Below are 26,667 nucleotides of genomic sequence, written 5' to 3'. Positions count from 1 at the left end.
TCGTCATTAACAAATTGCCAATTTGTTTTTCTGAAAAATGTTCTGAATGATAAAATTTTAAAAATCATATAGATTATTAATATTATAATTTGATATTAATATCAAAGAAGTTTTTTAATTAGGAAGACAAGATTTTCTTTTAAAAACTAATTAAAATAGTATTTAACATATAGAAAATGATCCTTGTAAACATTAATCATCGAAAATTAAATTTTTTTTAAAATGATATTTATCGATAGTCCAATATTTTAATAGAAAATCCATTAGACTTGATTCATATTTCAATATTTCATTACAAAATATCCCGTCCACGAAGGGGTCAAAGACCAATATTTATCCTCCGCATATCTATTAGCCCAAAAACTTATTAAAATTTAATCAATCACATTTCGAATTCAGTCGTTCCGCTAATATTAAATGAATTCAAATTAATATTTCACGGGATTTTCACCAGACTAAAAACGAGACTCTAAAGCAAATTAAGTAGGATAGCACAGGAATTCCAGGTTGTCGTTCGATTTTTCTCTTTCTTCTCGCGGTTCCATTACGGTGATTGCCGAGGTTTTCCACCGGGCGAAGGATATAAAGTGAATTATGGGAATATCGCTAAACCATCCGCGCGCAAAAACCGCTTCGTCGAGAGGTAAATCGAGCGGCATCAATTAGAATTGATGGATGAAAAAGTGCTCGTCGATCGTGACCCGTCCCTCTCGCCTGTGTGTACAAGCCGCACGATGAAAGATGAGCCGCAACAAGAAGATCTCTCCGGTTGGATATTAATTGCCCCGTGTTTGCGGAATTTTCTATTCGCGGTTACATGAATCTCGCCTTGCGCGATGGATGGCACGATGGCGAATGGCACAAACACCGAGCTTTCAGACCGGTTGGGTAAGAATCTGATGATTAAGAGTGTATCTATGAATTTCTTGATTTTTCCTCGAGTTTTTATATTTGACAAATTGGAATCGAGAGAGACGAGTGGCAATGATAATTCGATTTGCATTGATTTATTAAGGGCTATCGTAATGCAATGCTTCATTTGCCATTTATTTGTCGAGTAATTTGTGTTAAATTCTGATACTGAATGAAAAATTTTGAAGACTTGTAAGTATCTTCTTCCATCTAAATTATTTTAATTATTAATAATTATTATATTTTTCGTTGTATTAATATATCTATTGTTATTTTAATATTTATAATGATAAAAGAATATATCAAATATTATCGTGATATCATTTTCATACTAAATTAATCATTATACATATATTCAATAATTATAATAATTATTAAAATTATAATTTCTTAATAGAGAATCATTAGATTTGGTATCATTGGTAATATAATGCGACAAATAATACTAGAATGAAAAATATTTTATTTTATTAATTAATATTTCAACGAAAGAAGAAATATAAAATATTTTCACTACTCAAATAAAAAATTAGAGATAATAAATAATCAAAGATATTTTAAAATAAATATAAAATTTAAATAAGACACAAGATCGAGATAAATCATTTTTTATTTCAAGTTTCGGAGAAAAAAAAGACAATTGTACTCTTAATCCTATTCGTTTCATATATACATTAGAAGATAGAAATGCTTGTATGCAAATCGAAAAATGGAACATTAAAACCAAACAGGAAACAAACTGCTGGATAATCTCAATATGCTTCGAGACTATTACAGAAAAGAAGGAAAAGAGAGACAAAAGATCTCGAGAAAGAAAGAAGGCGAATAAGAAGAAAATCCGGGCGTAAAGCGATGCTTTCCATCGCCACCGACGATCCGGAAAACGGACAGCCATTGTGAGTTTGCGAACGAATTAAGGTCGGACAGATCTTCGCAAACGAGCAAGAAGACCAACATAGCCAACGTGTGCGAAAAAGAAGACTGGCAGTTGAAAGATGAAAAAAAAGAAAAAAAAAGAAAAGAAAAACTATCGTCGGTATTGCACAAAGGGCCCGGTGTTGTTCCATGCATTGTGCAACAGCCCTACGTCCTAATACACAAGAAACCACAGGGCTGTCAAGAGAGCAAGACTCTTTCCAGCCAGGAAAAGAGAACTGGATGAAAAAAAAAGCCAATGCCATGGAATCGTTCGTTACTCTGTGGAAGACGTCAAGGTGGATGGACCACAATGAAGGACAGAGAAAGAAAGGAACGAAAAAAGAAAGAGAATGTGGTATGGGACTCCAGTAGCCTGCAGCTGCCTGATAGAGCAGTCTTCGCTGATGCGCGAAATCGACGAAATCTGCACCTGTGGAACGAATACACAGGTCCAACCATCCCTCCTCACTGTGGGTGAACTTGGGGACACTCTAGCGTCAATGGGCGCCTCTTCTGGAACGACATAATGTATAGATACAATGATCACACAATAAAAATTTCCACGAATATTTGACAATGTAATAAAAATGTAACACGTAATAAAAATAAAATCAAATATAAAAAAGTACTAAAACATACATAGCAAAAAACCAACGGTTTAAAAAAAAAACAAACTTAATTAAATATCCCATAAAATAATGGTTTTTTATCATACAAGGTCTACAACTATTTTGTAGAGAAAATGGTGGAATATAAATGACGTACTAAAAACTATACGATTCCATTTAAAAAAATAAAATCAATGTTGAAAACTTTTTTATGCGCATACCTACGAAAAAAATAAAGGCACAAGAATGAAGCCCGACAAAACAATTCAAATTTTATATGAAACATTTTTTAATATTCTGAATAATAAACGAGATATTTATAAAAATGTATTAACGTCGAAATTTCGGCGATCGACGAAAAATTTTTGGCCAAAAACTCGATTTTGTATTAGGAGAACATGATATGACAGGAGGTCGACCTCCAAAAAATTTCTAATTTTTGCCATATCTTTTAAACTATTGGTTTTTCGCTATAAGTCGTATACTTTTTTGTAGCAAATTTCATGCTCTATCGACTGGTGCATTAAAAAACACATGTTATCAGTAAAAAAAACAAAGTTGTGATAAAAAAGCTCTTTACTGGTCAACCTACTAAAAAAATGAGAGCGTCTGAATATAGCCCTTTCGAAACCATACAACTTTTATCTGAAACATTTTTTAATATTCTGAATAATAAACGAGATATTTATAAAAATGTATTAACGTCGAAATTTCGGCGATCGAAGAAAAATTTTTGGCCAAAAACTCGATTTTGTATTAGGAGAACATGATATGACAGGAGGTCGACCTCCAAAAAATTTCTAATTTTTGCCATATCTTTTAAACTATTGGTTTTTCGCTATAAGTCGTATAATACTTTTTTGTAGCAAATTTCATGCTCTATCGACTGGTGCATTAAAAAACACATGTTATCGGTAAAAAAAACAAGGTTGTGATAAAAAAGCTCTTTACTGGTCAACCTACTAAAAAAATGAGAGCGTCTGAATATAGCCCTTTCGAAACCATACAACTTTTATCTGAAACATTTTTTAATATTCTGAATAATAAACGAGATATTTATAAAAATGTATTAACGTCGAAATTTCGGCGATCGAAGAAAAATTTTTGGCCAAAAACTCGATTTTGTATTAGGAGAACATGATATGACAGGAGGTCGACCTCCAAAAAATTTCTAATTTTTGCCATATCTTTTAAACTATTGGTTTTTCGCTATAAGTCGTATAATACTTTTTTGTAGCAAATTTCATGCTCTATCGACTGGTGCATTAAAAAACACATGTTATCAGTAAAAAAAACAAAGTTGTGATAAAAAAGCTCTTTACTGGTCAACCTACTAAAAAAATGAGAGCGTCTGAATATAGCCCTTTCGAAACCATACAACTTTTATCTGAAACATTTTTTAATATTCTGAATAATAAACGAGATATTTATAAAAATGTATTAACGTCGAAATTTCGGCGATCGAAGAAAAATTTTTGGCCAAAAACTCGATTTTGTATTAGGAGAACATGATATGACAGGAGGTCGACCTCCAAAAAATTTCTAATTTTTGCCATATCTTTTAAACTATTGGTTTTTCGCTATAAGTCGTATAATACTTTTTTGTAGCAAATTTCATGCTCTATCGACTGGTGCATTAAAAAACACATGTTATCAGTAAAAAAAACAAAGTTGTGATAAAAAAGCTCTTTACTGGTCAACCTACTAAAAAAATGAGAGCGTCTGAATATAGCCCTTTCGAAACCATACAACTTTTATCTGAAACATTTTTTAATATTCTGAATAATAAACGAGATATTTATAAAAATGTATTAACGTCGAAATTTCGGCGATCGAAGAAAAATTTTTGGCCAAAAACTCGATTTTGTATTAGGAGAACATGATATGACAGGAGGTCGACCTCCAAAAAATTTCTAATTTTTGCCATATCTTTTAAACTATTGGTTTTTCGCTATAAGTCGTATAATACTTTTTTGTAGCAAATTTCATGCTCTATCGACTGGTGCATTAAAAAACACATGTTATCAGTAAAAAAAACAAAGTTGTGATAAAAAAGCTCTTTACTGGTCAACCTACTAAAAAAATGAGAGCGTCTGAATATAGCCCTTTCGAAACCATACAACTTTTATCTGAAACATTTTTTAATATTCTGAATAATAAACGAGATATTTATAAAAATGTATTAACGTCGAAATTTCGGCGATCGAAGAAAAATTTTTGGCCAAAAACTCGATTTTGTATTAGGAGAACATGATATGACAGGAGGTCGACCTCCAAAAATTTCTAATTTTTGCCATATCTTTTAAACTATTGGTTTTTCGCTATAAGTCGTATAATACTTTTTTGTAGCAAATTTCATGCTCTATCGACTGGTGCATTAAAAAACACATGTTATCAGTAAAAAAAACAAAGTTGTGATAAAAAAGCTCTTTACTGGTCAACCTACTAAAAAAATGAGAGCGTCTGAATATAGCCCTTTCGAAACCATACAACTTTTATCTGAAACATTTTTTAATATTCTGAATAATAAACGAGATATTTATAAAAATGTATTAACGTCGAAATTTCGGCGATCGAAGAAAAATTTTTGGCCAAAAACTCGATTTTGTATTAGGAGAACATGATATGACAGGAGGTCGACCTCCAAAAAATTTCTAATTTTTGCCATATCTTTTAAACTATTGGTTTTTCGCTATAAGTCGTATAATACTTTTTTGTAGCAAATTTCATGCTCTATCGACTGGTGCATTAAAAAACACATGTTATCAGTAAAAAAAACAAAGTTGTGATAAAAAAGCTCTTTACTGGTCAACCTACTAAAAAAATGAGAGCGTCTGAATATAGCCCTTTCGAAACCATACAACTTTTATCTGAAACATTTTTTAATATTCTGAATAATAAACGAGATATTTATAAAAATGTATTAACGTCGAAATTTCGGCGATCGAAGAAAAATTTTTGGCCAAAAACTCGATTTTGTATTAGGAGAACATGATATGACAGGAGGTCGACCTCCAAAAAATTTCTAATTTTTGCCATATCTTTTAAACTATTGGTTTTTCGCTATAAGTCGTATAATACTTTTTTGTAGCAAATTTCATGCTCTATCGACTGGTGCATTAAAAAACACATGTTATCAGTAAAAAAAACAAAGTTGTGATAAAAAAGCTCTTTACTGGTCAACCTACTAAAAAAATGAGAGCGTCTGAATATAGCCCTTTCGAAACCATACAACTTTTATCTGAAACATTTTTTAATATTCTGAATAATAAACGAGATATTTATAAAAATGTTTTAACGTCGAAATTTCGGCGATCGAAGAAAAATTTTTGGCCAAAAACTCGATTTTGTATTAGGAGAACATGATATGACAGGAGGTCGACCTCCTAAAAATTTCTAATTTTTGCCATATCTTTTAAACTATTGGTTTTTCGCTGTAAGTAATATTTTTTTGATAGTTTTTTTTTTAAAATATATTTAGATATCTACTTCTTGTACGCTCATCTTCTGCCATTTCGAGTTTGTTTTTTAATAGTTTTTTTTTTATTTTTTTAAGAATTCAAGCTGCGTGTCATTTTTATTTGTAATGTTTTGATTCTTTTTAATAACCAATTTCACAAGATATAATACATGATGTCCATTAAGTATAATTTGATTTGTGATATATGTATCTCTTTTTTTTAAAATATAAGAATTTTATTTATATTATAGACGCGATTTTTATCAAATAATGTTAATATTTATGTTTTATCGAAGATGATTGAGTTTTTTTTTTATATTGTCGGATTTATTAATTTGAGAAATTTGATGTTATTCTTTGAATTATGTATTTGCATGTGAATTTTTTTTTATAAATGTTATATTCTAATGGAATTTGAATATCGTGGGAATACGTATATTTATCTTTTCAGTTATAATTATATAATTATTCGGTCAATATTATATATAATTTTTATTATTTGTATTTTTTGAGAAGTATATAATTCTTTTTTTGAAGTAATGAATATTTGCTTTCATGCATTTTAAAGTCTTTTCCTATTAAATTATTTTATTCAAATCCACAATATGTCGTTTTATATGAAACGTATTAGGTATGTAGGATATACATATGTAAATTCTAAATTTATTTTAAATTTGCCATGTTTCTTATTTTTTTTTTTCTTGTAAATTGAGTTTGTTTCTCATATTGATATGTAATAAAGAAAATTTTAAAGTATAAAATATTTAAGTTTTTCTTGTTTTTTATAATAAGTATTCCTAAATGATGTTATATGTAGTTAACAAATTTGTAAAAATTTTTTTGAATTGATTTTACATTTTCTTACACTTTCTTTGGAAAAATAGATTGCTGTATAAATATTCAGATTTTTTAAGATATATGAATTTTCTCATAAAATTTTCCATCAGAGACAATGTAAAATTATTTGCCTCTTTCCAAATCTGCCACTAATTTATCTTTTTCAATACATTGTCTGAAAGAAAAAAATATTCGAGTCATTCACCGTTACATTAAAGTCGTTCAATCTTCCAAGCCCTTTAAACCCTTCCAAATTCGAGCAACGACCATCTTGCCGAAAAGCTCGTAAGTCGAGAAAGTTGAATGGTCATCGCCAGCCGCATGCTTTCCACCCCTCTCTAAGAGGCATCTTCGAGAGGACTTGCCTTCCGTGGCAACCCCATCCGTCTATTAATCCGATCTTTTGTGCCCGCTATCGATCACGACTGCTCACAGTAGGGGGCATCCACGAAGCGTTCGACAGCGTTCTTTCCTCTGGCGTAGTTCGTGCAGGTATTTTCAGGTAAAGCCACACGCTGCGCCGGCGAAAGGGTACGCGACTTGTTTTCGACCATGGGAGCCACTCGTCGACGGAATATTAATTATGTTAATTACCAGTCCGATGAGACTGTTCAACGAGTGGAACGTGCTAAATGAGTTTCGTTAGTTACGATTGCTCTCCCTTATGGAGCTGATAACGCGTCGCCAGGACGTGGAACACGCGTGCTACATACCTGGATGTTCTCTTATTGTGCACCCCCGAACTGATTCAATCGGCCGGCCTGAATTTATGCACCGAAATTTTCTTGGGATGAGAATCCAACCCAATGGCGGGAACATACGTAAACTGTCTCGAATGGTGCTTATGCATGCCTTTGGAACACGTGCAGCGATTAAAAAAATTCTATGGAATAATTTTGTACATTTTATTGGGGAAACGAAGAAGAAACGATCGTTTGTACGTGCTTCCTGTAAATATTATCATAACGAGGAATGAGTATCCTTATATTTGTGGTGTTATATAATTGGTGAAAGAAGAGAAAGAAGAAATTAATAAAAATTTTAAACGAACAAACAATTTTATTAATTTTAAATAAATAAACAATTTTAAAAATCGATGGATATCGAAGCTACAATTTTTATGCAAGTATGAAAAAAGATTTAAGGGATTTCATTAATTCATTACTTCGATTCGTCTAAATCTCTGAAAGGAACTTAACGCATGTATCACGATTTTAATCCATCGAAGCCTTTCTCGTGGCAAGAAAGTACGAGTAAGAAGAGGAACGAAAGCCAAGGTGCACGAGCAAAGATCAAGGAAGCACAGGATGATGCTCGCATTCCATGGTGGCCATGGAAACAAAAGGAGGCTTCCTCCTTTGTCTCACGAGGGCACACCCTCGTGTGCCGCGGCATTATTCGCCTGTGACTCGATATTATATCCATCGAGACGAGTATCGAAGCGAGCAGGGAGAAGAAGACCGCTCTTCTTCGACCTCTAATGGCACGTTGGTTTTCTGAAAGCGGGCGACGAGTCCTAGACGCTCCTCTAACCCGGCAATTTCGGTGCCCCACAATCTACCAGATTGCATCCCGCCTAGAAGGCGAATTATCCCTCTCGTTCTCTCCTTCCTTGGCCTTTATCCGTATTGGTGTATATCGAAAGAAAGGAGAGGAGAAAGGGCAAATAGAGAGAACTCCACCTTTTCCCGCTGCCACTTTTGCGCCGCTTGTAATTCCGAAACGAGGCGTTTCTACCTTACACGATTTCCACGATGAATGTTCTCTGTGTGTGTGTGTATGTATGTATGTGTATTCGTTGGTTAGAGTGGTCCTCCCTCTGCCTCTGTCTCCGGTATAATGACAGAGTTTCGTGGGTTTCCGTGAAGGAATGAAGCAACAGATCCCCCGTTTGATGTGACGATGAATCCAAAGGATCAAACGATTGCAATTTTATATCCATCGAGAGGAGAGGAGGTGTGGTCGGATCCTTTCGTTTAATTTTCATCTTCGCGTTCCTGGATCCATACAAAATTTGAAAAACAGAGTTTCTTTCAGGTTCGTTCAACATAATAATTCGTAATACTGGCTATTTCGATCTGCTCTGTTTAATACTTTTTGGATATTTTATGCGTATATAGGTACTGAAGATTCTTCCAGTAATACGCCATTTTACCAATTTGTTAGAATAAAATCCATCTCTGCCGCATCTTCAACATCAAACAAAAAGGTCATTCTCAAACAACGTAATACTTTACTTTTGATCCCTAAAAACTTCAACTCTATCTCCCTGTTCTCCTTGAGAAACGGAAAAGAGATCCTCGCCGCGATTCCTGCGGGAAAAAGAAAGAAAGCCTCTTTCGACTTGCCGGAAGAAAGGAAGGCAGGCCTTCTCGGCCAGAGAGAACGTTCTTTACAACAATCCGGATGAGAAGAAAAGAAAGGAAGGAAGGAAGGAAACGTCATTCGACGCGCATTCTTGGAACGCGTGCCCGGCAATTTTGCGGCTCGAGGATGCCTTCACAATTAGCGGTATCTACCGAACCGGCGCATTCTTCTTGCGGAAGAGTGTCCAGATCCCACGCGGCAACCCCTCAAGGCCATCTCTATCCTTCTCGCTCCTATCCGCGGTTTTGTCGTTAGGCATTAATTGAGCCCCGGTTCCGTGAGATTACAGAGGATCCTCTTCTTTCCACAAGTATATATATATATATATATCGAGAAACCGAATGAATTTCAGCCCGCGATGTCCCCTTCCCAATTCTCTTTTTCTCAGCCGCGTTCCTCATTTTCTTCTTCCCTGGCAGAACTGCTCGGGAAGCAACCTGTTATTAAGGGAGCCCGCCGATTAGATTGCGCTAATGGCGAACCGCTGTCTCCTCCGGAGAGAAGAAAGAATCGAACGGGCTCTTCTCCACTCTCGTCCCCCGTTTATCCCCGTCTCCTTTTTCCATCCCCACCTCCCAGTGTGATCCCGTGTTCCCAAGGACACGACACGCTTTAGATGGAGGTGAGGGAGGGGAAAAAGAAGAAAAAAGCAAAAAGAAAATACGAGTATATATATATATATATATATATATATATATATATATCCACGTGGAGAGACGGAGAAAAAAAATTCAATGTATCTCGCGACGAGTTGCTCGTTTCTTTCCACTACGGATCAACGCGTACTAGGTCGTGATTCCATTAAGGGAGGCTACCTTCGTTGATCCTTCGGTATCCTGTCGGAATCGTGGCGATTCCCTCCCGCGCTGGATTCGGCAACACTCTCTCTTTTAAGCGCCTCGTATTTCCCGTGGGAACGCGACAGACCCCCTCCCCCTCCCCCGACAAAGGCACGAAAAACGTTTAATAAATAAATTGATCGGGTTTCTCCCTTCCAATTCCCTTTCCTCGTTTTTCCTTCTTTGCACGTGTTCTCCCGTCCTCCTTTCGTAACCCCGAGCTTCCGTTCGAAAGGTAGACCGATCCCCCCTCTCCCCCTTCCCTTTCCGGAAACGCGACACCACGGAGACCTAAGCTCTCCAACTCACGTTTCATTAGCGAGCTAATACCCGGGCGACGTTTCTGCCTCCGGGAAATTATTTTTATTCGTATTGTTGTGTCGAGTACAATGGGGAGGGACGTCATTGGTGGCTGCTGGGTATATATATATATATATATATATATATATATATATATATATATATATATATATATATATATAAAAAACGCATATGGCTCGAAAACGAAGCGGCGCTGAATTTTCGAGTACCCGATGTTTCACGCTCCCGGATCCTGGTTGATTGTGATGCAGTTTTAACGCACAGGATCTGGGTCGAGTCCCTGGTCGAGTTTCGCCTGGTTTGACCTACCGGTCGATTCGAAATCCGCATTGCGAATTTCGAGTTTCTAGGCCAGCCCGTAAAGGGTTATTCGCGGGAAATTAAAGTGAGCTTGGAAAACTATATAAATGAATATTCAAATGGATGTTATTCAAAAAAATTTTTCTATACTCGTAAAATATAATATAAATTTAAAATAATAATTTCTGATAATATTTAATTTTAAATATAGCTTTTAGTTGTAGTTATTGTCTGTAATTAAATCCTTTAAAATGATGAATTTCTATTAAATACTATTATCGTACTTTTAATGTTGAATTTTGATATTAATATATAGGATATTTTGATTAATTTAATTGGTTAAATTAAAAAAGAATTTAATGAATTTCAAAATGTAATCATTCGATTATAGATATAGAAAAATCGAATAAATTTAATTACTCTATACTAAACAATTACAAAATATATAATAGATTTGTATTTTATATTATAAGAAAATTCATTATATCCAAAAATTATAATTTTATTGAAAGTTTTTATATAGAGAATAATTGGTTATATAAATGTATAACAATATTTTTATCGAAAAATTTCTTTGACTAAAATCATTTCCTAAAAAACGGTTTTTTCACATAGTGACAAAATATTAAAAACTAGACATTTTAAAATTAAAAATTTTATTTTATACTGCAGAGTTATATTATAAAAGAATAAAGAAACATTAAACGATATTTCGTTAAAAGAAAATTTCTATAATTAACGAATGGATACTTTTACAAAGTTTTTCTTAAATTATTCACAAGTATAATATTTGAAATATGCATAAATTATTTCCTGTGAAAGTATTTTCAAAAACATATAAAAAATTCAAAGGAAACAAATTGAATTGGAAAATTTTTCCTGCCTACAGAGAACCAATCGATTAAACAAAATATTTGATTTTTTACACGCATATTTTTTTCACATTAAACAATCCCAACCTGTACACCAAACCTATTTCGATCCAAACGGTAGCAGAGAGGATTAAAAGAAAGGAACAAAAGGTTTGCTTCGAACCTTCCCCTGCTTCTCTCTTCAATACAATTTCGCAATATGAAATCACCTTCCGGATTGTCGCGTTTCACAAACCGCATCCACCGAGCTCGCAAACTAACCGATTCGACTCGCCTCTCGAATATACGCCATATGCTCGTTCCACTCGACTCTCTCTCTCTCTCTTCCTCCCTCCCCTCTCTCTGAAAAATTCTAAACCATCGCGGGACACACGGTTTCCCCGCGGCGATCGTGCCGACTCGTATCGAGGCGCACAATAACGACCTGGAAAATTAGGGTGTGCACCACAGCCGGTTGATTTCGAAGGAAAGAAAATGAAAGAGAAACAGAGAGAGAGAGAGAGAGAGAGAGAGAGAGAGAGAGAAAGAAATAGTCGCGCGTTCATTACACGACCGTTTGCGAATCCGTTGCTCGCGATACACAGGACGGCGGGTTGGCAGCAGCGGGGTGACACAATTGTGAACGAGTGGCGAGTAACTCGAGTAGGCACTCGGCCGATCTCTCCTGCTGCGGGATACGCGGCCGCGCAACAGGCTTTATGCGCCCGTTGCACCACTTATGCAATCGTGAATGCACAGCTACCCCGCGAACGCGTTCCTCCGCATTTCAATGGGAGCCCAAGGCTGTGCCCGTGCGGCTATTCAACGCGATTCCACCGAACGGGAATAACGAGTCCTTCCTGCTGACTCGCCGATGCGTTTGTCTTTATCGGGTATGTGTATAATAATGAATGGTGAAGGGAAGTGTAGAATGAATGGGTGGGTTTTGTGATCGATCTGGTTTTAAATTGTTTTCAAGCAATTCTCTTTCTTTTTTTTTTTTTTTTTTGAGAGAAAGTAGATATAAACGATGATGGACTTTAGTTTTTTAAGATATTTATTAAAAATAATAATATGAATAATCGATACGAGTATGAGATAAAATTTCATGTAAATAGTTGTAAATCTTTTTTTGCAAATATTTCAAAAATTAAGATCAATCGTCCATTATTTATAAAAAATTGTTTAGAATCTTATCCTGTATAAGATATTTAAAAATCATCAATATCGGAAAAGAGATAGTTTTTCTACAACTTCATTATTCTTTTTTCTGTACAAAATTTGAAAAAATTTGAATAATTAATCATCGATGAAGAGAAATATAATAAGAATGAAGAAAATTTAGGTCTTATAAAAAGGATTAATTTGATTCAAACAAATAAGACTTCGAATGGTGATTTGGAAATAATTTTGTTTAGTTAGTGATTGTTGAAATATTTGGAAAGAATTTTGATCTTACGAATAATAGATCGATTTGAATTATTTTGACAGAGTTTTCAAAAATGTTAGAAAATAATTCTGATTCAATTAGTCATTCAATTCTTTGAATGGAGTTAAATATACATAAGTATAGATGGATAAAATAAATTTGAATAAATTTGGTTCTAAACGATTTTAAAAAATTCTTCCTTTCTAAACAGAGTGTGTGATGAAAGAAGAAAAGTTCTAAGCCTTCAAAATATTGGAAGATATTTTCAACAAAAGATAGCTCTTTCTACAAATTAGTCACCTAAAATTCTTTTAGAAAGGTGATTTTAAAGAAATTCTTTATTCGTAAAGTAAACTTCGAGGAGAAAAGGATCACTTCAAAAGTCTCAAATACTGAAGATAGTGTTTATTAAAGATGATTATATAAATTAGTTACTTATCATATTTTTCTTAGATTTTAAAATGTTTTGAAGAATTTAATCTTTGAAATAGTAAAGAAAATTCCAAACAAACTTGTATATAATATTCATAAAATACAGCCATATAAATTAATTGCCAAAACCATTTTACCAAAATAGAATTAAAAAAAAAAATCCATATATATTATCTGAACTAATCTCAAAAGGATAAGTAGAGAATCACGGCACCGTTTAACGACGGCGAATCGAAAACGAGGCAATGTCGTAACGCGTTTTCGTGTTTTTCAGTGTCGAAAGACGGTTTCATTCGAACGAAAATAATCTTATTACCCATAAAAGCAACATTTCGAGCGATCGTAAAGATCTCTACGGAAGCCGTAAAAAAAAAATAAAAAAAGATAGAAAAGAGATCGAAACGACGATGAAGGGAAAACAAGAAATTTAGATCGAAGTCGATATCTTTTTCCGCCTTTGCACATTGTAGGAATATGAGGAAGGATCGAAGGGACGATAATGAAGGATAAACTCGTATCTCGAATTTATACCAACTTTTATACCGACTTTTATTTTTTTCAGATTTTTCCTACAACTTATCGATTCCATTAAGAACTATTAGCAAGCTGAAACCAAAGTTGCCTCGAGAAAGAGAGACAGGTTCTCTCGAACGGTCAATGGGCTCTCGACTTTGCTTACCTGTTCGTCCAGTCCCGTCTTCGAGTGGATTCATTTGTTTTAGGACCAAAGAGGACGATGGAGATTCGGGCCGAGAGATAAAGGAGTCGATTCCCTGAGGTCTTCAGGATCTATCTTCGAATATTTCGAATTTGTTCCCTCGTGAAAGATGACTGTGCTCTTCTCTACGTATGAGAATCGATTCCATTCGATTTATTGTCGGCGAGTAATTAATATTCCTTTCAAGACAAAAAATTTATCAGGAAAGATAATTAATGTTAATTGATTTTCGAAATTTAGCAATATTTATTTATCATCTTTAAAGTAAGTTTCACAATTTTATTTTACCAATAAAATAAATAATTTTATTAGTCGAATATTTTCTGATAATTCTGGTTAATATCTTTAATTAATAATTAATGCAAAAAACATTTTTCATAATGAAATAGAAATATTTGAAAAATTTGCAATGAAATAAAATAAATCATCGAGCAAAGAAGATTAATAATATCTTTAAACGTTCCTTTCTTCAATTCTTCGTGATTTCAACGTATTCATCACTGTTTCCATTTGAGGTTTGAGATATATTTATTCCATTTCACGATTCTTTTGCATCGTAACAGTGACACACTTCAAATAAATATAATCAACATACCGAAATCCAAATATCTCGTTAAATAAGCCATGCAATTCACATTTCATCTCTTTGTTCCCTCAGAATAAAATAACACGTTCCATTTTCTCCCTTTTCCACAATTTCCAACGAGAAATATTCGTCTTCCCTCCCTCTTTTGATATCTCGAGGAAGCCCTCGAGACAACCGAGCTCCTCCACGTCCAGTTCCTTTCTCTCTTTTCTTTTTTCATTTCTTTTTTTTTTCTATTCTTTTCTTCCATCTTCCATTCTCTCCTTTTTCCCTTTTTAATCCGCCCTCGCGTGCCCCTCCTCCCCTCCTCCCTCCTTACAAGAAATGGGACAGGCTCGGATTTCACCGGTGGACTCCTCTCGAGGAAGGCTCGCGTCGTAACTCTAGACAGGCAGCGTCGATTTTTCCCCAGGAAAATTAATGGACCCGCTGACAACCCGCGTAAAAAAGAAGAAGAAGAAAAAAAAATACTCCCTCGTATATACATCGATTTCCTCGATGCGAGCCCGCAATTTCGTCTCGCGTGGTGACTCGCGCCGAGGAGTCTTTTTTCCTCGAGCTTCAAGCTTCGTTTCTTGTCCCCGCTTGATCGATCGTTTATCTCTGCGAAATCAAACTTCGTCGACCGGTTTCGATTTGGTTTGGGGAGTGAATCGCAATGCGTTTCGAATTCTCGAATTTTAGAAAAGGAATTTGGATCTTTTGGGACAGGTTAGGGAGGTTATCGCTTACGCGGTCTGTCAATTAGGGCTATCTCTCCGCAGAAAATCGGCCACTTTGATCTCCAGCGGAGTGATTTGCTTTCCTTTCGAATGGAACGAGATATCCGGGGAAAGGATCCGGACACAGAAATGGTTGATGGGAAATATTTCGGTGTAAAGAAATCTTTACTTTAAGATATTGTCGAAAGAGTAATCGAAACGGGTCTAAAATAATTTGTGGTCCCCTTAAGAAAATATATAAATCTACCTGTTTGTCTTTTATTTCTCGAAGGTCTGAGAACATCTACCTGTTCGTCAAACATTTATTTTCTCAAATTTTAAAAGACCTTCCATTCCCAGAATTCTTTTGTCCTTTAAATTTTAATTCAATTTGGTGTTTTCCATTCTGTTTTTTCTAATAAAAATTTATTAGAAATTCATTTTGATAAATTTTAAACATCAAATCAAATTTTATCCTCATAATAATAAGGTAACAATAGAAAAGAAACAATAAGATTTTTATTTAATTTAATAATTTTTAAATCTCTCATTTCTAATAAAAATTCATATTGATTTTTTTATTTCGAAAAATGATACATAACATATCTTGATTTCTAAATTTTAAAATACATTTGAATTCTTTTCTTTCGATCTTGATAAATTTTAATTCGATTCAATAATTTCTCAGTCTCAATTCTTATAAAGAAATCACCTTCCAGTAACGATCCAATCGTAGAAGTTCTCTGGTTAAGAAACGATGGAACGACCAGGAGGGTTGCGTTCTCAAGTTCCTGGCGGTATCCTGGCGAAATGGAACAAGATTTTCCTTACAAGATTTCCCTCTTAAGGGAAGCAACCTACAAAAACGAGCACTCTGGAAGCCTCTCGTGGAAAAATCGTGGGCTGAACTGATTCTGGAAAGGTGTGCTTGTTGAAAAACGTGGAAGGCAGGAACATTTCCCTCCTTTTTCATGCAATTCCTTTAAGGAGCGGATCCTTGGCGAGCAGATTTCTTTCCTTCTGACAAAACTTCAGACTACGAATCTTTGTTCGTTCGCAAGAATACGTGAGGAGGCAAGTCGTTAGCGCCATTGAGATTCGAAAACGAGCTTCTGTTCCGTGCCCGATCACGTCATATGCTCCGTGTGGAATTTCGTGGACGAGACGTGCACGACACGTGTTCGACGCTGCTGGACCCGCATCTCGTTTCGAGATTCACGGACACTTGAGGAACGGTTTGGAGAACATCAAAGAAGCCCTCATTGATGACACAGGGGAAACAAGGAGGAAATTTAGCGGAAGACACGAAAATAAACCGAAAGGAATCACAATACGTGGGTAAACAACAATACAATGGCTAGTTGTTTATGGAGTCCCTAATTCGAACAAGAGCAAGAATGAAGATGTAATGATTATTAAAAGTATTATCCGTATTTATTAATAAAGAGTAGTTTTATTATGTTCATTTTTAATTGTGTCGATGCATTTTCATTGTATTACATTGTTACAGATACGAAACATATATATTTACTATTTGTTAGTGAAGAAATATTTAATTGATCATCTCCGACAGATCAATTACAAACAACGAACGTTCCTTTAATTTATCTTTTCTTCTTTCCACAGCTAATATCTTTGTTAAATTTTCCACCCAAAATATCACCGAAATAAACCAAATTCTCGTTCATGCGGAAACATCCCCTACCCAATAAATATTCCGAAACGATAATATACATATTTTTCTTACACTACATTTCTTCCACAGATAAGAAAATTCCAAAATTTATGTAGAACTCTCCTTTTCTTCGATATAATAAAAAGCCACCGTAATATAAAATAATATAAATAAATAAACTTAGTCAAAAATCGACCTGCTCACCATTTCCTTTCATCCACCGGAGAAAAACTCCGATTCCTGTGGGGAATATGACCGGTGCGGACCCAGGACAGGGGCCTGGAAGGGCTGTATCATGCACCGGGTGACCCCCGCTGGGTGCTTCTGCATCGACGGTACCGCGGCAGAAGAGGGGGTGTGGCACCCCTCAGGATCCTGCGGTCATCCCTACCCGTCGGCGGCCCTTAGAAGCGGTCGTGTACACGCACAGCGTGGCATTATGCAGGCCCCGTGTTCTACAGGCCGTTACGGAACCGCCCTGTAATGGGATAAAAATAACCGTGTTTATATAGGATTACGAGACGATCATCTTCCACTGGGCCGAATTTTCACGGTGGGATGGGCGAGGCCTTGAAGTAGGAAGGGTGGAATTTTCCTCGAGTCGATTCCTCACTCCATTGTCTATGTCTCGTGAAGCAATAGTACGAGGTTAATAAATACGTGATGGAGATAAATACGTGCCGTCGTCTTGGGTACGAAGAGTTCATTGATGTCAGAGGAATTCTTTTTTGGAAATTGTCCTTCTCTTCGTTTGTTTGAGAATATATATCGAGGAAGATATATTATAATTTGATAAAAGTGGATTTAAATATCCCAGAAATGTGTTATACTCGCATAACATAATCAATAATCATTTAAAATTCAATAATTAAGATATTCTTATTAAAAAGTCATATTAGAAATAAGGGGGAAAAATATATATTGTTTTGTAAAATTTTATCACTAGAAATTTTATCACAGAAATTGAATATTATTTATATTAGAATTTATTTAATTTAATTTAAAATAGAATTTCTAATAGATTTATATCTTCAAATTTTATACTATTATATTATATGTACTAAATAGACGCAATAAATGTATTAGACAAGACATTAATAAACGTATATTACGTTAAAAAAAGATTAAAAAAAGAAAGAATACGAAAAATATAATACTTAACTTCTCGCGCCCCAATCACCCAATCAATCAACCCCCTTCCACCAATGCCCTCATCATTCATCGAAGGGAAGAAAAGGTTACATCGTGTGTTTGCCACGCTACTAACGAGACAGTAAGCTCTGTCTCGAAATCGTGTCCGTCGATATTAACTATCCGGCTATATTTGATTACAGTCTCAGCTAATTGCGCGTCACCGTTCTCTTTCTCACCCCCTCCGATCCGAATCCGCCGATCAATCGGTTATCACGAGTCTACTGTTGAACGACGCTAGACAAACGTCGATCAGGGATCACGCGAAGAATCTGCTAGCGTGTGCGCGTATGTATATGTGTGTAGAAATGATGCATCAGGGCTGCAATAGAGTATCCACCCCCGTGTACCATGCATGTTATTAAATTATTCTAGCGTAACCCGGTGAATCTACCGGTGGATATCTACCCGCAGATATAAATTGATATCGACAACGCCGATTTCGAGCGGCAAGAGGATACAATTGGTGCACCACGCCGGCTAAATACGCTCGTTCGCGTACCTCCGCAACGGGGGGTTAAATTCCTGTTATTAATGGATTTGTTTGCGGTGCCTACCACGCCGGTCAATATTTATTTACGCCGGGCGAATGTTAGCGTTGCGACGAACGCTCTGCCCAATTCGACGTGCGGATCAGAGAGGGACGAGAAGGCGAAACGGGAAGGATTGGACGACCTGGTTTAAAGAGGGCAGCAGAGTCACGGGAAATGGCAAAGATCGTAAATAAACTTGGCGGCTGTATTTATTCGGGGGGATAAAAAACAAATTTATGCATCGATAACGCGGCAGCGGTGAGGAAGAACGTTTTTGATTTCCTGAACCCTTTCTTTTTTTATTAAAGGTCCCCGTTCGATGTTCGATCCGGTGAACCGGTGATCCCCCTGCGCCGTCCAACAGGAAACGAACGTCGTACACCTTTTAAGTTGGGTTGCCCTTTTAATGGGAGATGATGAAATTGTGCAGTTTTTTTTTCACATTTGAATTTCGAATTTTCTTTTTTTTTTTTTTGTTTGCTTGAAGTTTATGTAGCTTGGAGTATTAAGTGAGACTTAGTTAAGTAGAAACGAAATGATATTTCAGTTAGTTATAGTGTAGTATTTAAGCGATATTAATATTGAATATCTTGTTCTCTACAGAATGGAATAACCTGTTCTTATTTCAGGATCATAATATTAATTCGATATACAGTAATTATTTAAATCAAAACGTCAAGCCGTTCATTATATAGAGTCATAATAAACCTACACGTCTTGTAATTTAAATGCAGCCACGATATTATATTAACTTCGTGTTTAGTACAAAGAAGAGCGATATTAATATATTCAGAACGTTTAAATAATTATAAAATTTAATAATATATATATACATATCTACACAATATTAAAATTAAATACGTACGTACACCCATTTTATTTATTTAACGTATCGTATTTAATATAAAACGAAATTTCACAAATCTCACAAAATTAATTCTCTTTTATTCCTCAAAATCATAATATATTTTTACATTATAATTAATAAATTTTCTATATTTTCTCAAACTCTCAATTCAAATTAAAAAATATATTTTCTCGGATTTAAACATTAGAATTCAATTTATTTTCTCTAAGACAACAATAAGAAAAATCATGAAAATGAAAATGAACTTTAATTCTCACAATTATTACATTTCAAAAATTTCGAGCAAATGCAGAATCAAAATCATTCAAACGAAATCAACGCATCCACACAAAATCAGCACAATCATCTCCTCGACCTCCAATCATCCAAAAAACAGTGAATCACGAAATCTCCCCTCCCCCTTCCAACAAACATTCTCATTATCCCCACCCACGAACCCCCATAAAACTCATACATACGAGGCCAACATTCACTCCTCCCAGAAGCGTCGATCCGTTTCCCTCGGCAGTTCGCGCGACACTCAGCACGGTTGGCTCGTCGAGCCTCTCCAGCATCCGCGCGCGCTCCCACCAACGTGGCCGGCTCGAGCGCACGGCTCGTCTCTCCGCCGCTACTGCCACCACCACCGCGGCCCTCCACCACCACCACCACCACCACAGTCGACGGCGTCTCCACCACCACTCTGAGCGAGCAGCGGAGGAGCCCAAGAGGCGAAGGGCCCCGAGGTTTCTGCGCTCGGAGTCAGTTGGCCGAAATGAGCCGCGCGCGTTGGGGCTCTCGGTGTTCGTTCCCTCGTTAAGGGTGGCAACGCGTCCGGTGGCGTGCACCGCTTTACCCGTGAGATGTGCGGGGATCGAATGGAATACGCGAATCGCGCACCGTCCCGTCGAATTAACTGTATCTCGTACGAAAGTGACGGAGGTAGATAGTTTTCGAGAGCGAGGAGAGAGATTACCACGGTGTCTCGAAGGAAAGAGATTGGAGGAAGGATAGGAGTGGAAGGGTGAACTTCGGAAGAAGGGAACCTCTTCTTGCCTCGACACTCGACGCCAGGTGAACTCGATCTTGAGGTTTCAGCTTTGATCGTTGCCAATCGATCAGTGTCAGTGCAGTGGGCTTCTTCTTTCTTTTTTTTTTTTTTTCTTTTTTTTTTGACTTGTGTCACTTGCGTGGAAACAGTGGTTTTGGAAACATTGAACATTTTGTGTGTTCCTCCATTCCCAAGGTGCAAGGTGGATTTTCCCAAGGTGGAAACCAAGTTCTGCGATTTTCCTTTCCTCTTTTTGGATCTAAGTTTTGCAAGTGAGTCCCGACGATTAGATTTTTATTAGAGAGCAATTTAATTTTAATTAGAGCGCGGCCAAGGTTTAATTAAAATTTGAACGAGGCCGTGGAAATTGGACGAATATTTCTCTAACGAACTGTGACGAGCGATTGGCGGTTCAAGTGTTCTCCTGTTACATCGATATTTTTCAGTCGAGGAGAATTTTATACGTGCTTCTACACGTATATATATATATTTTTTTTCTTTTTTTGCATGTAACTGGGTGATTTCTTTTAATATACGCAGAAATAGTCACGGTTGACAGAGCATTTCGAAAAGCTTCGAAATTAGGAGGCGGTCGCTTATCTGGCAAGCCGAACTCCCGCTGGGCCACGGCTTAAAGGTCCCCTGGAAAACCTATTTAAAAAGCCGCGGCATCCAGTGAAACTGTTTCCTCCGAGACCGTTCTTACGCTCCACTTGCCTTCCAGCCGTCTCTCGTTATTGCTATTCAAATTAAGTCACCATGGCCCGCGGATAAAGCGATTCTCGTGTCGGTGATTTCGAGTCGAGAGTTTCGGTGTTGCATAGCAATTGGGAAAAAATTCTGCGAAAGTTCTCTCTGACGATTTACTTGTTGCTTATCACCAGTTCCGTTTATAGAGAATTTAGTAAAATGGATAATTTAAATCGAAGGCGATATATTGTTCGATAGATAATTGAATTGTACATGATACGAGCAAGGAAAGAATGAATAGACGATTGTCGGTGTATTTTTGTCGATTCCATACTCGAAAATAATTTATCTAAAGAATTTATTATTATTATTTTTATTTTATTCCAAATTTTTCATCCGATTAAAAAGTATTAATATTATCATTGGAAAGAAAATAATTCTTGATGTTATTTAGAAAAACAATTTTCGAGTATTTATTATTCTCGCCATGTGTTTAAAAACGAATAGTAATTCCCTTTTGACACTTAAAACATAATACATTATATTGTAAAGAACATGATCAACAGTAACATATGTCAACCTTTATTTCACTTACATCGAATTCGAAGAAAAATTACCCGACTGCCCTCCACAATCCTCCAATCATTCCACCATGAATTCTTCAATCTTTCCAATTTAGCGATCCACGATGACTGAAAAAAACACAGTGGCGATAAAAACTCGAAAACATCTCATCTTTTATCGTCTTCTGACACGCGTTCGCGTACCCATAACGTTCAATTTTAACTTTCGACCGGCCCACTCCATAACTCGCAAGAAACTGTTGGTTTACGAAATACGAATAAAATTGCCGGCTCCCCAAGGGAAACCGGATGCTCCCGTTTCGAAAAATACGCGAAAGGAAGTAGCTTGGTAGCAGACGAACGACTCTCGACCCCCGGCGGATCGAATAATCGTAAAGTGGATGCGGCATCGAGCGGAGATTCGCAAACATTCGGCTTACCAGAATTACGTGGCCTGGATCGCGACGTTTGCCATAAGTTTTCACCGATTTACGCGAGACGCGTGCAAAGAGGGGAAGTTACGAGTTTATACTCGTAAATATACGCAATACGCAGAAAGAAGGGCAGCATTCCTTCCTGCCACGATTATTCGGGGTTCCTGATCTTCGTAGGAAATGTGAGAATGTACGGTTGGTTATAAAAGTTGAATGTGGAACATTCGAGTTCATTGATCATTGATTGAAATACAGAGGAGTTAGTTCATGGAATTATCTTGGTAAATAAAACATTATGTTCATTCATACACAGGATTGGAGTTAATGAATGAAAATTTAATCAGTCGTTAACAGTCGATTTGGGAACGAGGTTATGTGCTCGTAAAAATTTCTTAATGAATTTTCGTAACCTTTAACTTATAATTGATATTTTTGTAAAAATTGTAGGCTTTTTCATTGCTTTGTTATTGCTTTGTTATTTAATTTCAAGTTATCTCTATCGTTACGTATTTTTATCCTGATGATATTTCGATCGAAATGAATATTCTCACTGTCGATGAAATTATAAATTTTTCTTGTAAATGTCATATATTTAAATTTTATTATTATTAAACGTGTATCGTATTATATATAGTCCTGAGGTAACTTCATCTTTAATTAATGATACACATTAATGGGTAAATATTATCCTACATTTATCAAAATTCCATTAATTCCATAATAAATATTTAAACCTGTAATAAATAATAAATATTCCATTCATGAATAATTAAATTCATCATTTTCACTTCTCTTAAAATGCTTGCTTGATTCTAAGAATTTTCTAACAAATTAAAAATATACGAATAAAATATACATTAAATATAAATATACTACTAATAGAATTTCTAAAATAAAGGATTGAGAAATAGCAATATAAATTCAATCAATAAGAGAATGAAAATATTATAGTATAATTTTTCAACGTATTAATCATAATTTAAAACCGCAGAATATAAAATGAATATCAAGAAAACAATTCTTTTTTGAACATCGTGAAAGGTGGAAAATATTTCGATATTTAATATCTTCGAAGGTAATGCATTTTCCAGATATATATATCGAACCATCCACAACTGCACAAACACCGAGAAACGCTCGCAAGAGCCCGAAGAATCTCTCCCCTACTTCATGACTGGAAGAACGATCGATAATTCACGGTCACAGTCGAATCGACCTGTGCAATTCATGAATAGAGGAACGATTGTCAACCGCGCGACCCCTTTCGTGTTTCGTCTGGCCGGTGGGAGAACGAAGGGAGCGAGGAATTGCCGCGATTTCGCCCTCTGCGAATCGATAAACGCTTGAAATTGCGTTCTGATCGTTCTGACGGCGTTGTTTGCGACGGCTTGTTAACCTTCCGATCGAATTCTGACGCCCGATCATAGACGCCGCTAACGAGGATCTATCGCGAGAGACGCGACTGCAATAATCGGGCCTCGATTTCGCGCCCTCCTTTTGTCTCTCTCCCTATCTTTCTCTCTCTCCACCCCACGTCCTTTTGCCCGTGAATGCAATTAATTAATAAGCCGCGTATCTCTCCCCCCTCTCTCCCTGGCCAGCCGGCTGGCCATTGATAGGCCGTGCATTAATCGTCGCCGCGATACCGACACAATAATTACGCCTTTGTCTCCTTTGACGGGGGAACGATGCCCGCGGAAAACGATTCTCCCAGTGTATCGAGTCGAATTATTCTGCAAAAAGTGCAAGAAGCACTTTTATGGATGATGATTCTGGTGAAGATGATACATACATTGTGGTTTAGGTGGACGTTTATTAATAATTGGGATCGGAGATATATCTTTTTATGTGAACGGATGAGTAATAAAATTGTGTGTGAGATTCGTTCGTGGATTCTTGAATGGAAATTTGTTCGGTAGAGTGTTGCTGTTGTAATATTGGGTCAGCGTATAAACGATTGCTGAGTTTAAAATAATCGAGGTTATCGCGATGAGAGGGATTAAAAAAAAGTAAGGCGATAGGGAATAATTAGAGGAAACGGAGGAAATTAATTATATAGAGGAATTGTTATCAATGATTAATTCGTGTATTATATGTAAATCTTTCTGAGAAATTAAATACTATAGTTATACATTCTCACATTATATATGAAATGGAGAATCTTTTATTCATACTTTTAAACGTTTCCAAGAATTTTCTTTCGTACAAACATTTCAATCTTGAAACAGTCCCAACCGGAAGTAAAAAAAAAAAATCGCGACAAACGTGTATCATATTTTTACCTAAATTAAACCATCATCTCCACCAACGAATTTCCTCCTCGTCTCGCTGCCTAATGCTCGAAAATGGCCGCCGCCCACGCGTCTAACTCTTCCCGCCGTTCTTTGACTCTTTCAACAAAAAGAAAAAAGGAAAAAAAAAGAATCACCCTCTCCGTTACTCGTTACTTTCGACACGAGCAAAACGATCGAGCAAATCGCTTGATATCGCGCCCGACTCGCGAAATTCCATCGGCGCGACTTCGGGTCGGCGATGAAAGAAGCTTCGGCGGAAGCGGTGGGACGAAAGCGAGAAGGCTGAAAAGCGTTGACATTCAAAGGGTCGCGTGTCGTGTTCACAGGAACGACGAGACGACGAGCAGAAATAAGAGGGATCCATTGGTGGAGTGCTCGCGGTTCCCCCCGCCCGACTTCTTTATTTTCCGGTCGAACGAGTTGAAAAAGAAGAGCGACTCCTCCTCTTTCTTCATTCCACCGCGAAAGATCATTACGCTGCTCGCGTAGGTCGGTTACTCGTTAATAACGTCTGTCAAAGTCGAATAACGGTACGATTCGTTTAGTCAGCTTAATCGCGCTCGCGTTCGTAATCGGGACTTCCGATTTTTCTCAATCCTCTCCTCTTGTTTATCTGTTGGGATGAGCTCATGTGGCGCTCGAACGACCGCGTTATCCTCCAATAGACGAAAGAAAGTTTGTTTGATAATGAAAATTCCGTTTGACGTTGGCTCGATAAGGGGAGAGGCGGCTGAGTAAGTCGCTGGATGATCAATCTACGGGATAGGCGGAAGGGAAGGAAAGGAATAATTCCTTTGGATAGTCTCGTGCCGTTTTTCGGAGACGAGGATCGTTAATCTTGCACCAAGCTTTTTACGCCAGCTTTACGAGCTCGCGTGTATTCACTCGGCACGCTCGCTACGTATCCCGTAATTATCGAACCGGTGCGTGGTTTTTTGCGTGAATATAGATAAAGATTTCCGTGATTACCCTGCAGGTAATCGTAAATAATCGAGCCGATGCAGTAGACTTAGTGTAGATTATATGCACACACAATTAAACTCGTTTCCTCTCTTTTCCTCTGTTTTTTTTATCATCGCCAAGTGTTCAAGCTCCCACAAAATTTGCAAACGAAATAAACTTGTTTACCAACGTATAATTCTTTATTTTATTTCTCTTCGCATATTTCGTTGTATATTGTATCGTTAGATGCAAAAAAAGGATAGCAATCTCAAAAGAAAGATCTGAATTTTTTCTCATCCAATGTTGCAATTTAAAACTTTATCTAAATTAAATTTAGAATTACCACTAATTCACCGTGTCTTCCATCATTCTTACATCATCCACCGAACAACCATCTTTTCCCCTACCTACCTGCTTTCTCACACAACCCATCGTTATATAATCCCTTCCCTCTTAACAAACTGAAGCTCGAGGAATGTTCAAGAAGCGGGAAGAAACGTCGAAGAAAAACTGTTGCCATAAGGAGGAGGAGGAGGAGGAGGAGGAAGGAGATGCAGGAAACGCGATGGGCACGTGATGGGAGTGCGTAAAGCCGGTCGTCAGGCCGCGTTTCGTTTCCCCTGGCCCGCTTTCCGTCGCGGGGCCCCCATTAAAAACTCGGCGATGCGGCCTTATCTCGGCCGACGGATCGATTTTCGGTATCGCGGTCTCGATCGGCTCGCAGGAAACGACGTTGCGTCCCCTCCGGTGGAGGGAGCAGCGGTGGCGAACAGGGGCCCACCTGGCACGCGTTGCCCCTCCATCTGCTTTCTCACGGATCCTCTTCCTACCTGCTTGGAAACCTCGGCGTGCACGCGAGCGAAACACCAGTGTTCACGCTTCGACGAATAACCATTCGGCGATGGATGCCTGTTGGTCGATTGGCGAGGGCTGTCGATCGATGGCTGTGGATGGAGGATGGTTTTTTTCTTCTTTTTTCTTCTTTTTTTCTTTTCTTCTTTCTTATGGAGGCTGTGGAGACTTCCGTGAGAGGAGGGAGAGGGATGTCGGGGATATAATGGATACAAATCGAATCGAACCGAGATCCATCGGATACAGGGAGATGATACAGGGTTGTAGATAAGGGGAGGGTTGGCACGAGGGTTGGTATTTGTGGCAAATAACGCGT

General features: G+C 36.9%; 2 protein-coding genes across 10 annotated transcripts in view; one reads left to right on the top strand and one right to left on the bottom strand.

Moving 5' to 3' along the window:
- The window catches only part of LOC102654435, a 35,787-nt gene extending 18,473 nt beyond the window's left edge, over positions 1-17,314 (bottom strand). Inside the window, exon 1 of the mRNA XM_006558235.3 lies at positions 17,159-17,314. Coding sequence (XP_006558298.1) covers positions 17,159-17,171 — 13 coding nt within the window. The 5' untranslated portion in view covers positions 17,172-17,314. The remainder of the gene's footprint in view (positions 1-17,158) is intronic.
- Positions 17,315-20,250: 2,936 nt separating this feature from the next.
- The window catches only part of LOC408264 (netrin receptor UNC5C), a 48,300-nt gene continuing 41,883 nt past the window's right edge, over positions 20,251-26,667 (top strand). For 3 of the 9 annotated variants that reach the window (XM_006558229.3, XM_006558231.3, XM_006558228.3), the window contains exon 1: positions 20,253-20,848. The gene's annotated coding sequence lies outside the window, so the exon portion shown is untranslated. Of the gene's footprint in view, positions 20,849-26,667 lie in introns of all 9 variants that reach the window. The other 6 variants (XM_006558233.3, XM_006558230.3, XM_006558232.3 and 3 more) reach the window with 4 other exon arrangements.

Source organism: Apis mellifera, linkage group LG10, assembly GCF_003254395.2.
Source record: "Apis mellifera strain DH4 linkage group LG10, Amel_HAv3.1, whole genome shotgun sequence".
NCBI classification, from domain to species: Eukaryota; Metazoa; Arthropoda; class Insecta; order Hymenoptera; family Apidae; genus Apis; species Apis mellifera.
This window is presented reverse-complemented; position numbering and strand designations above follow the sequence as displayed.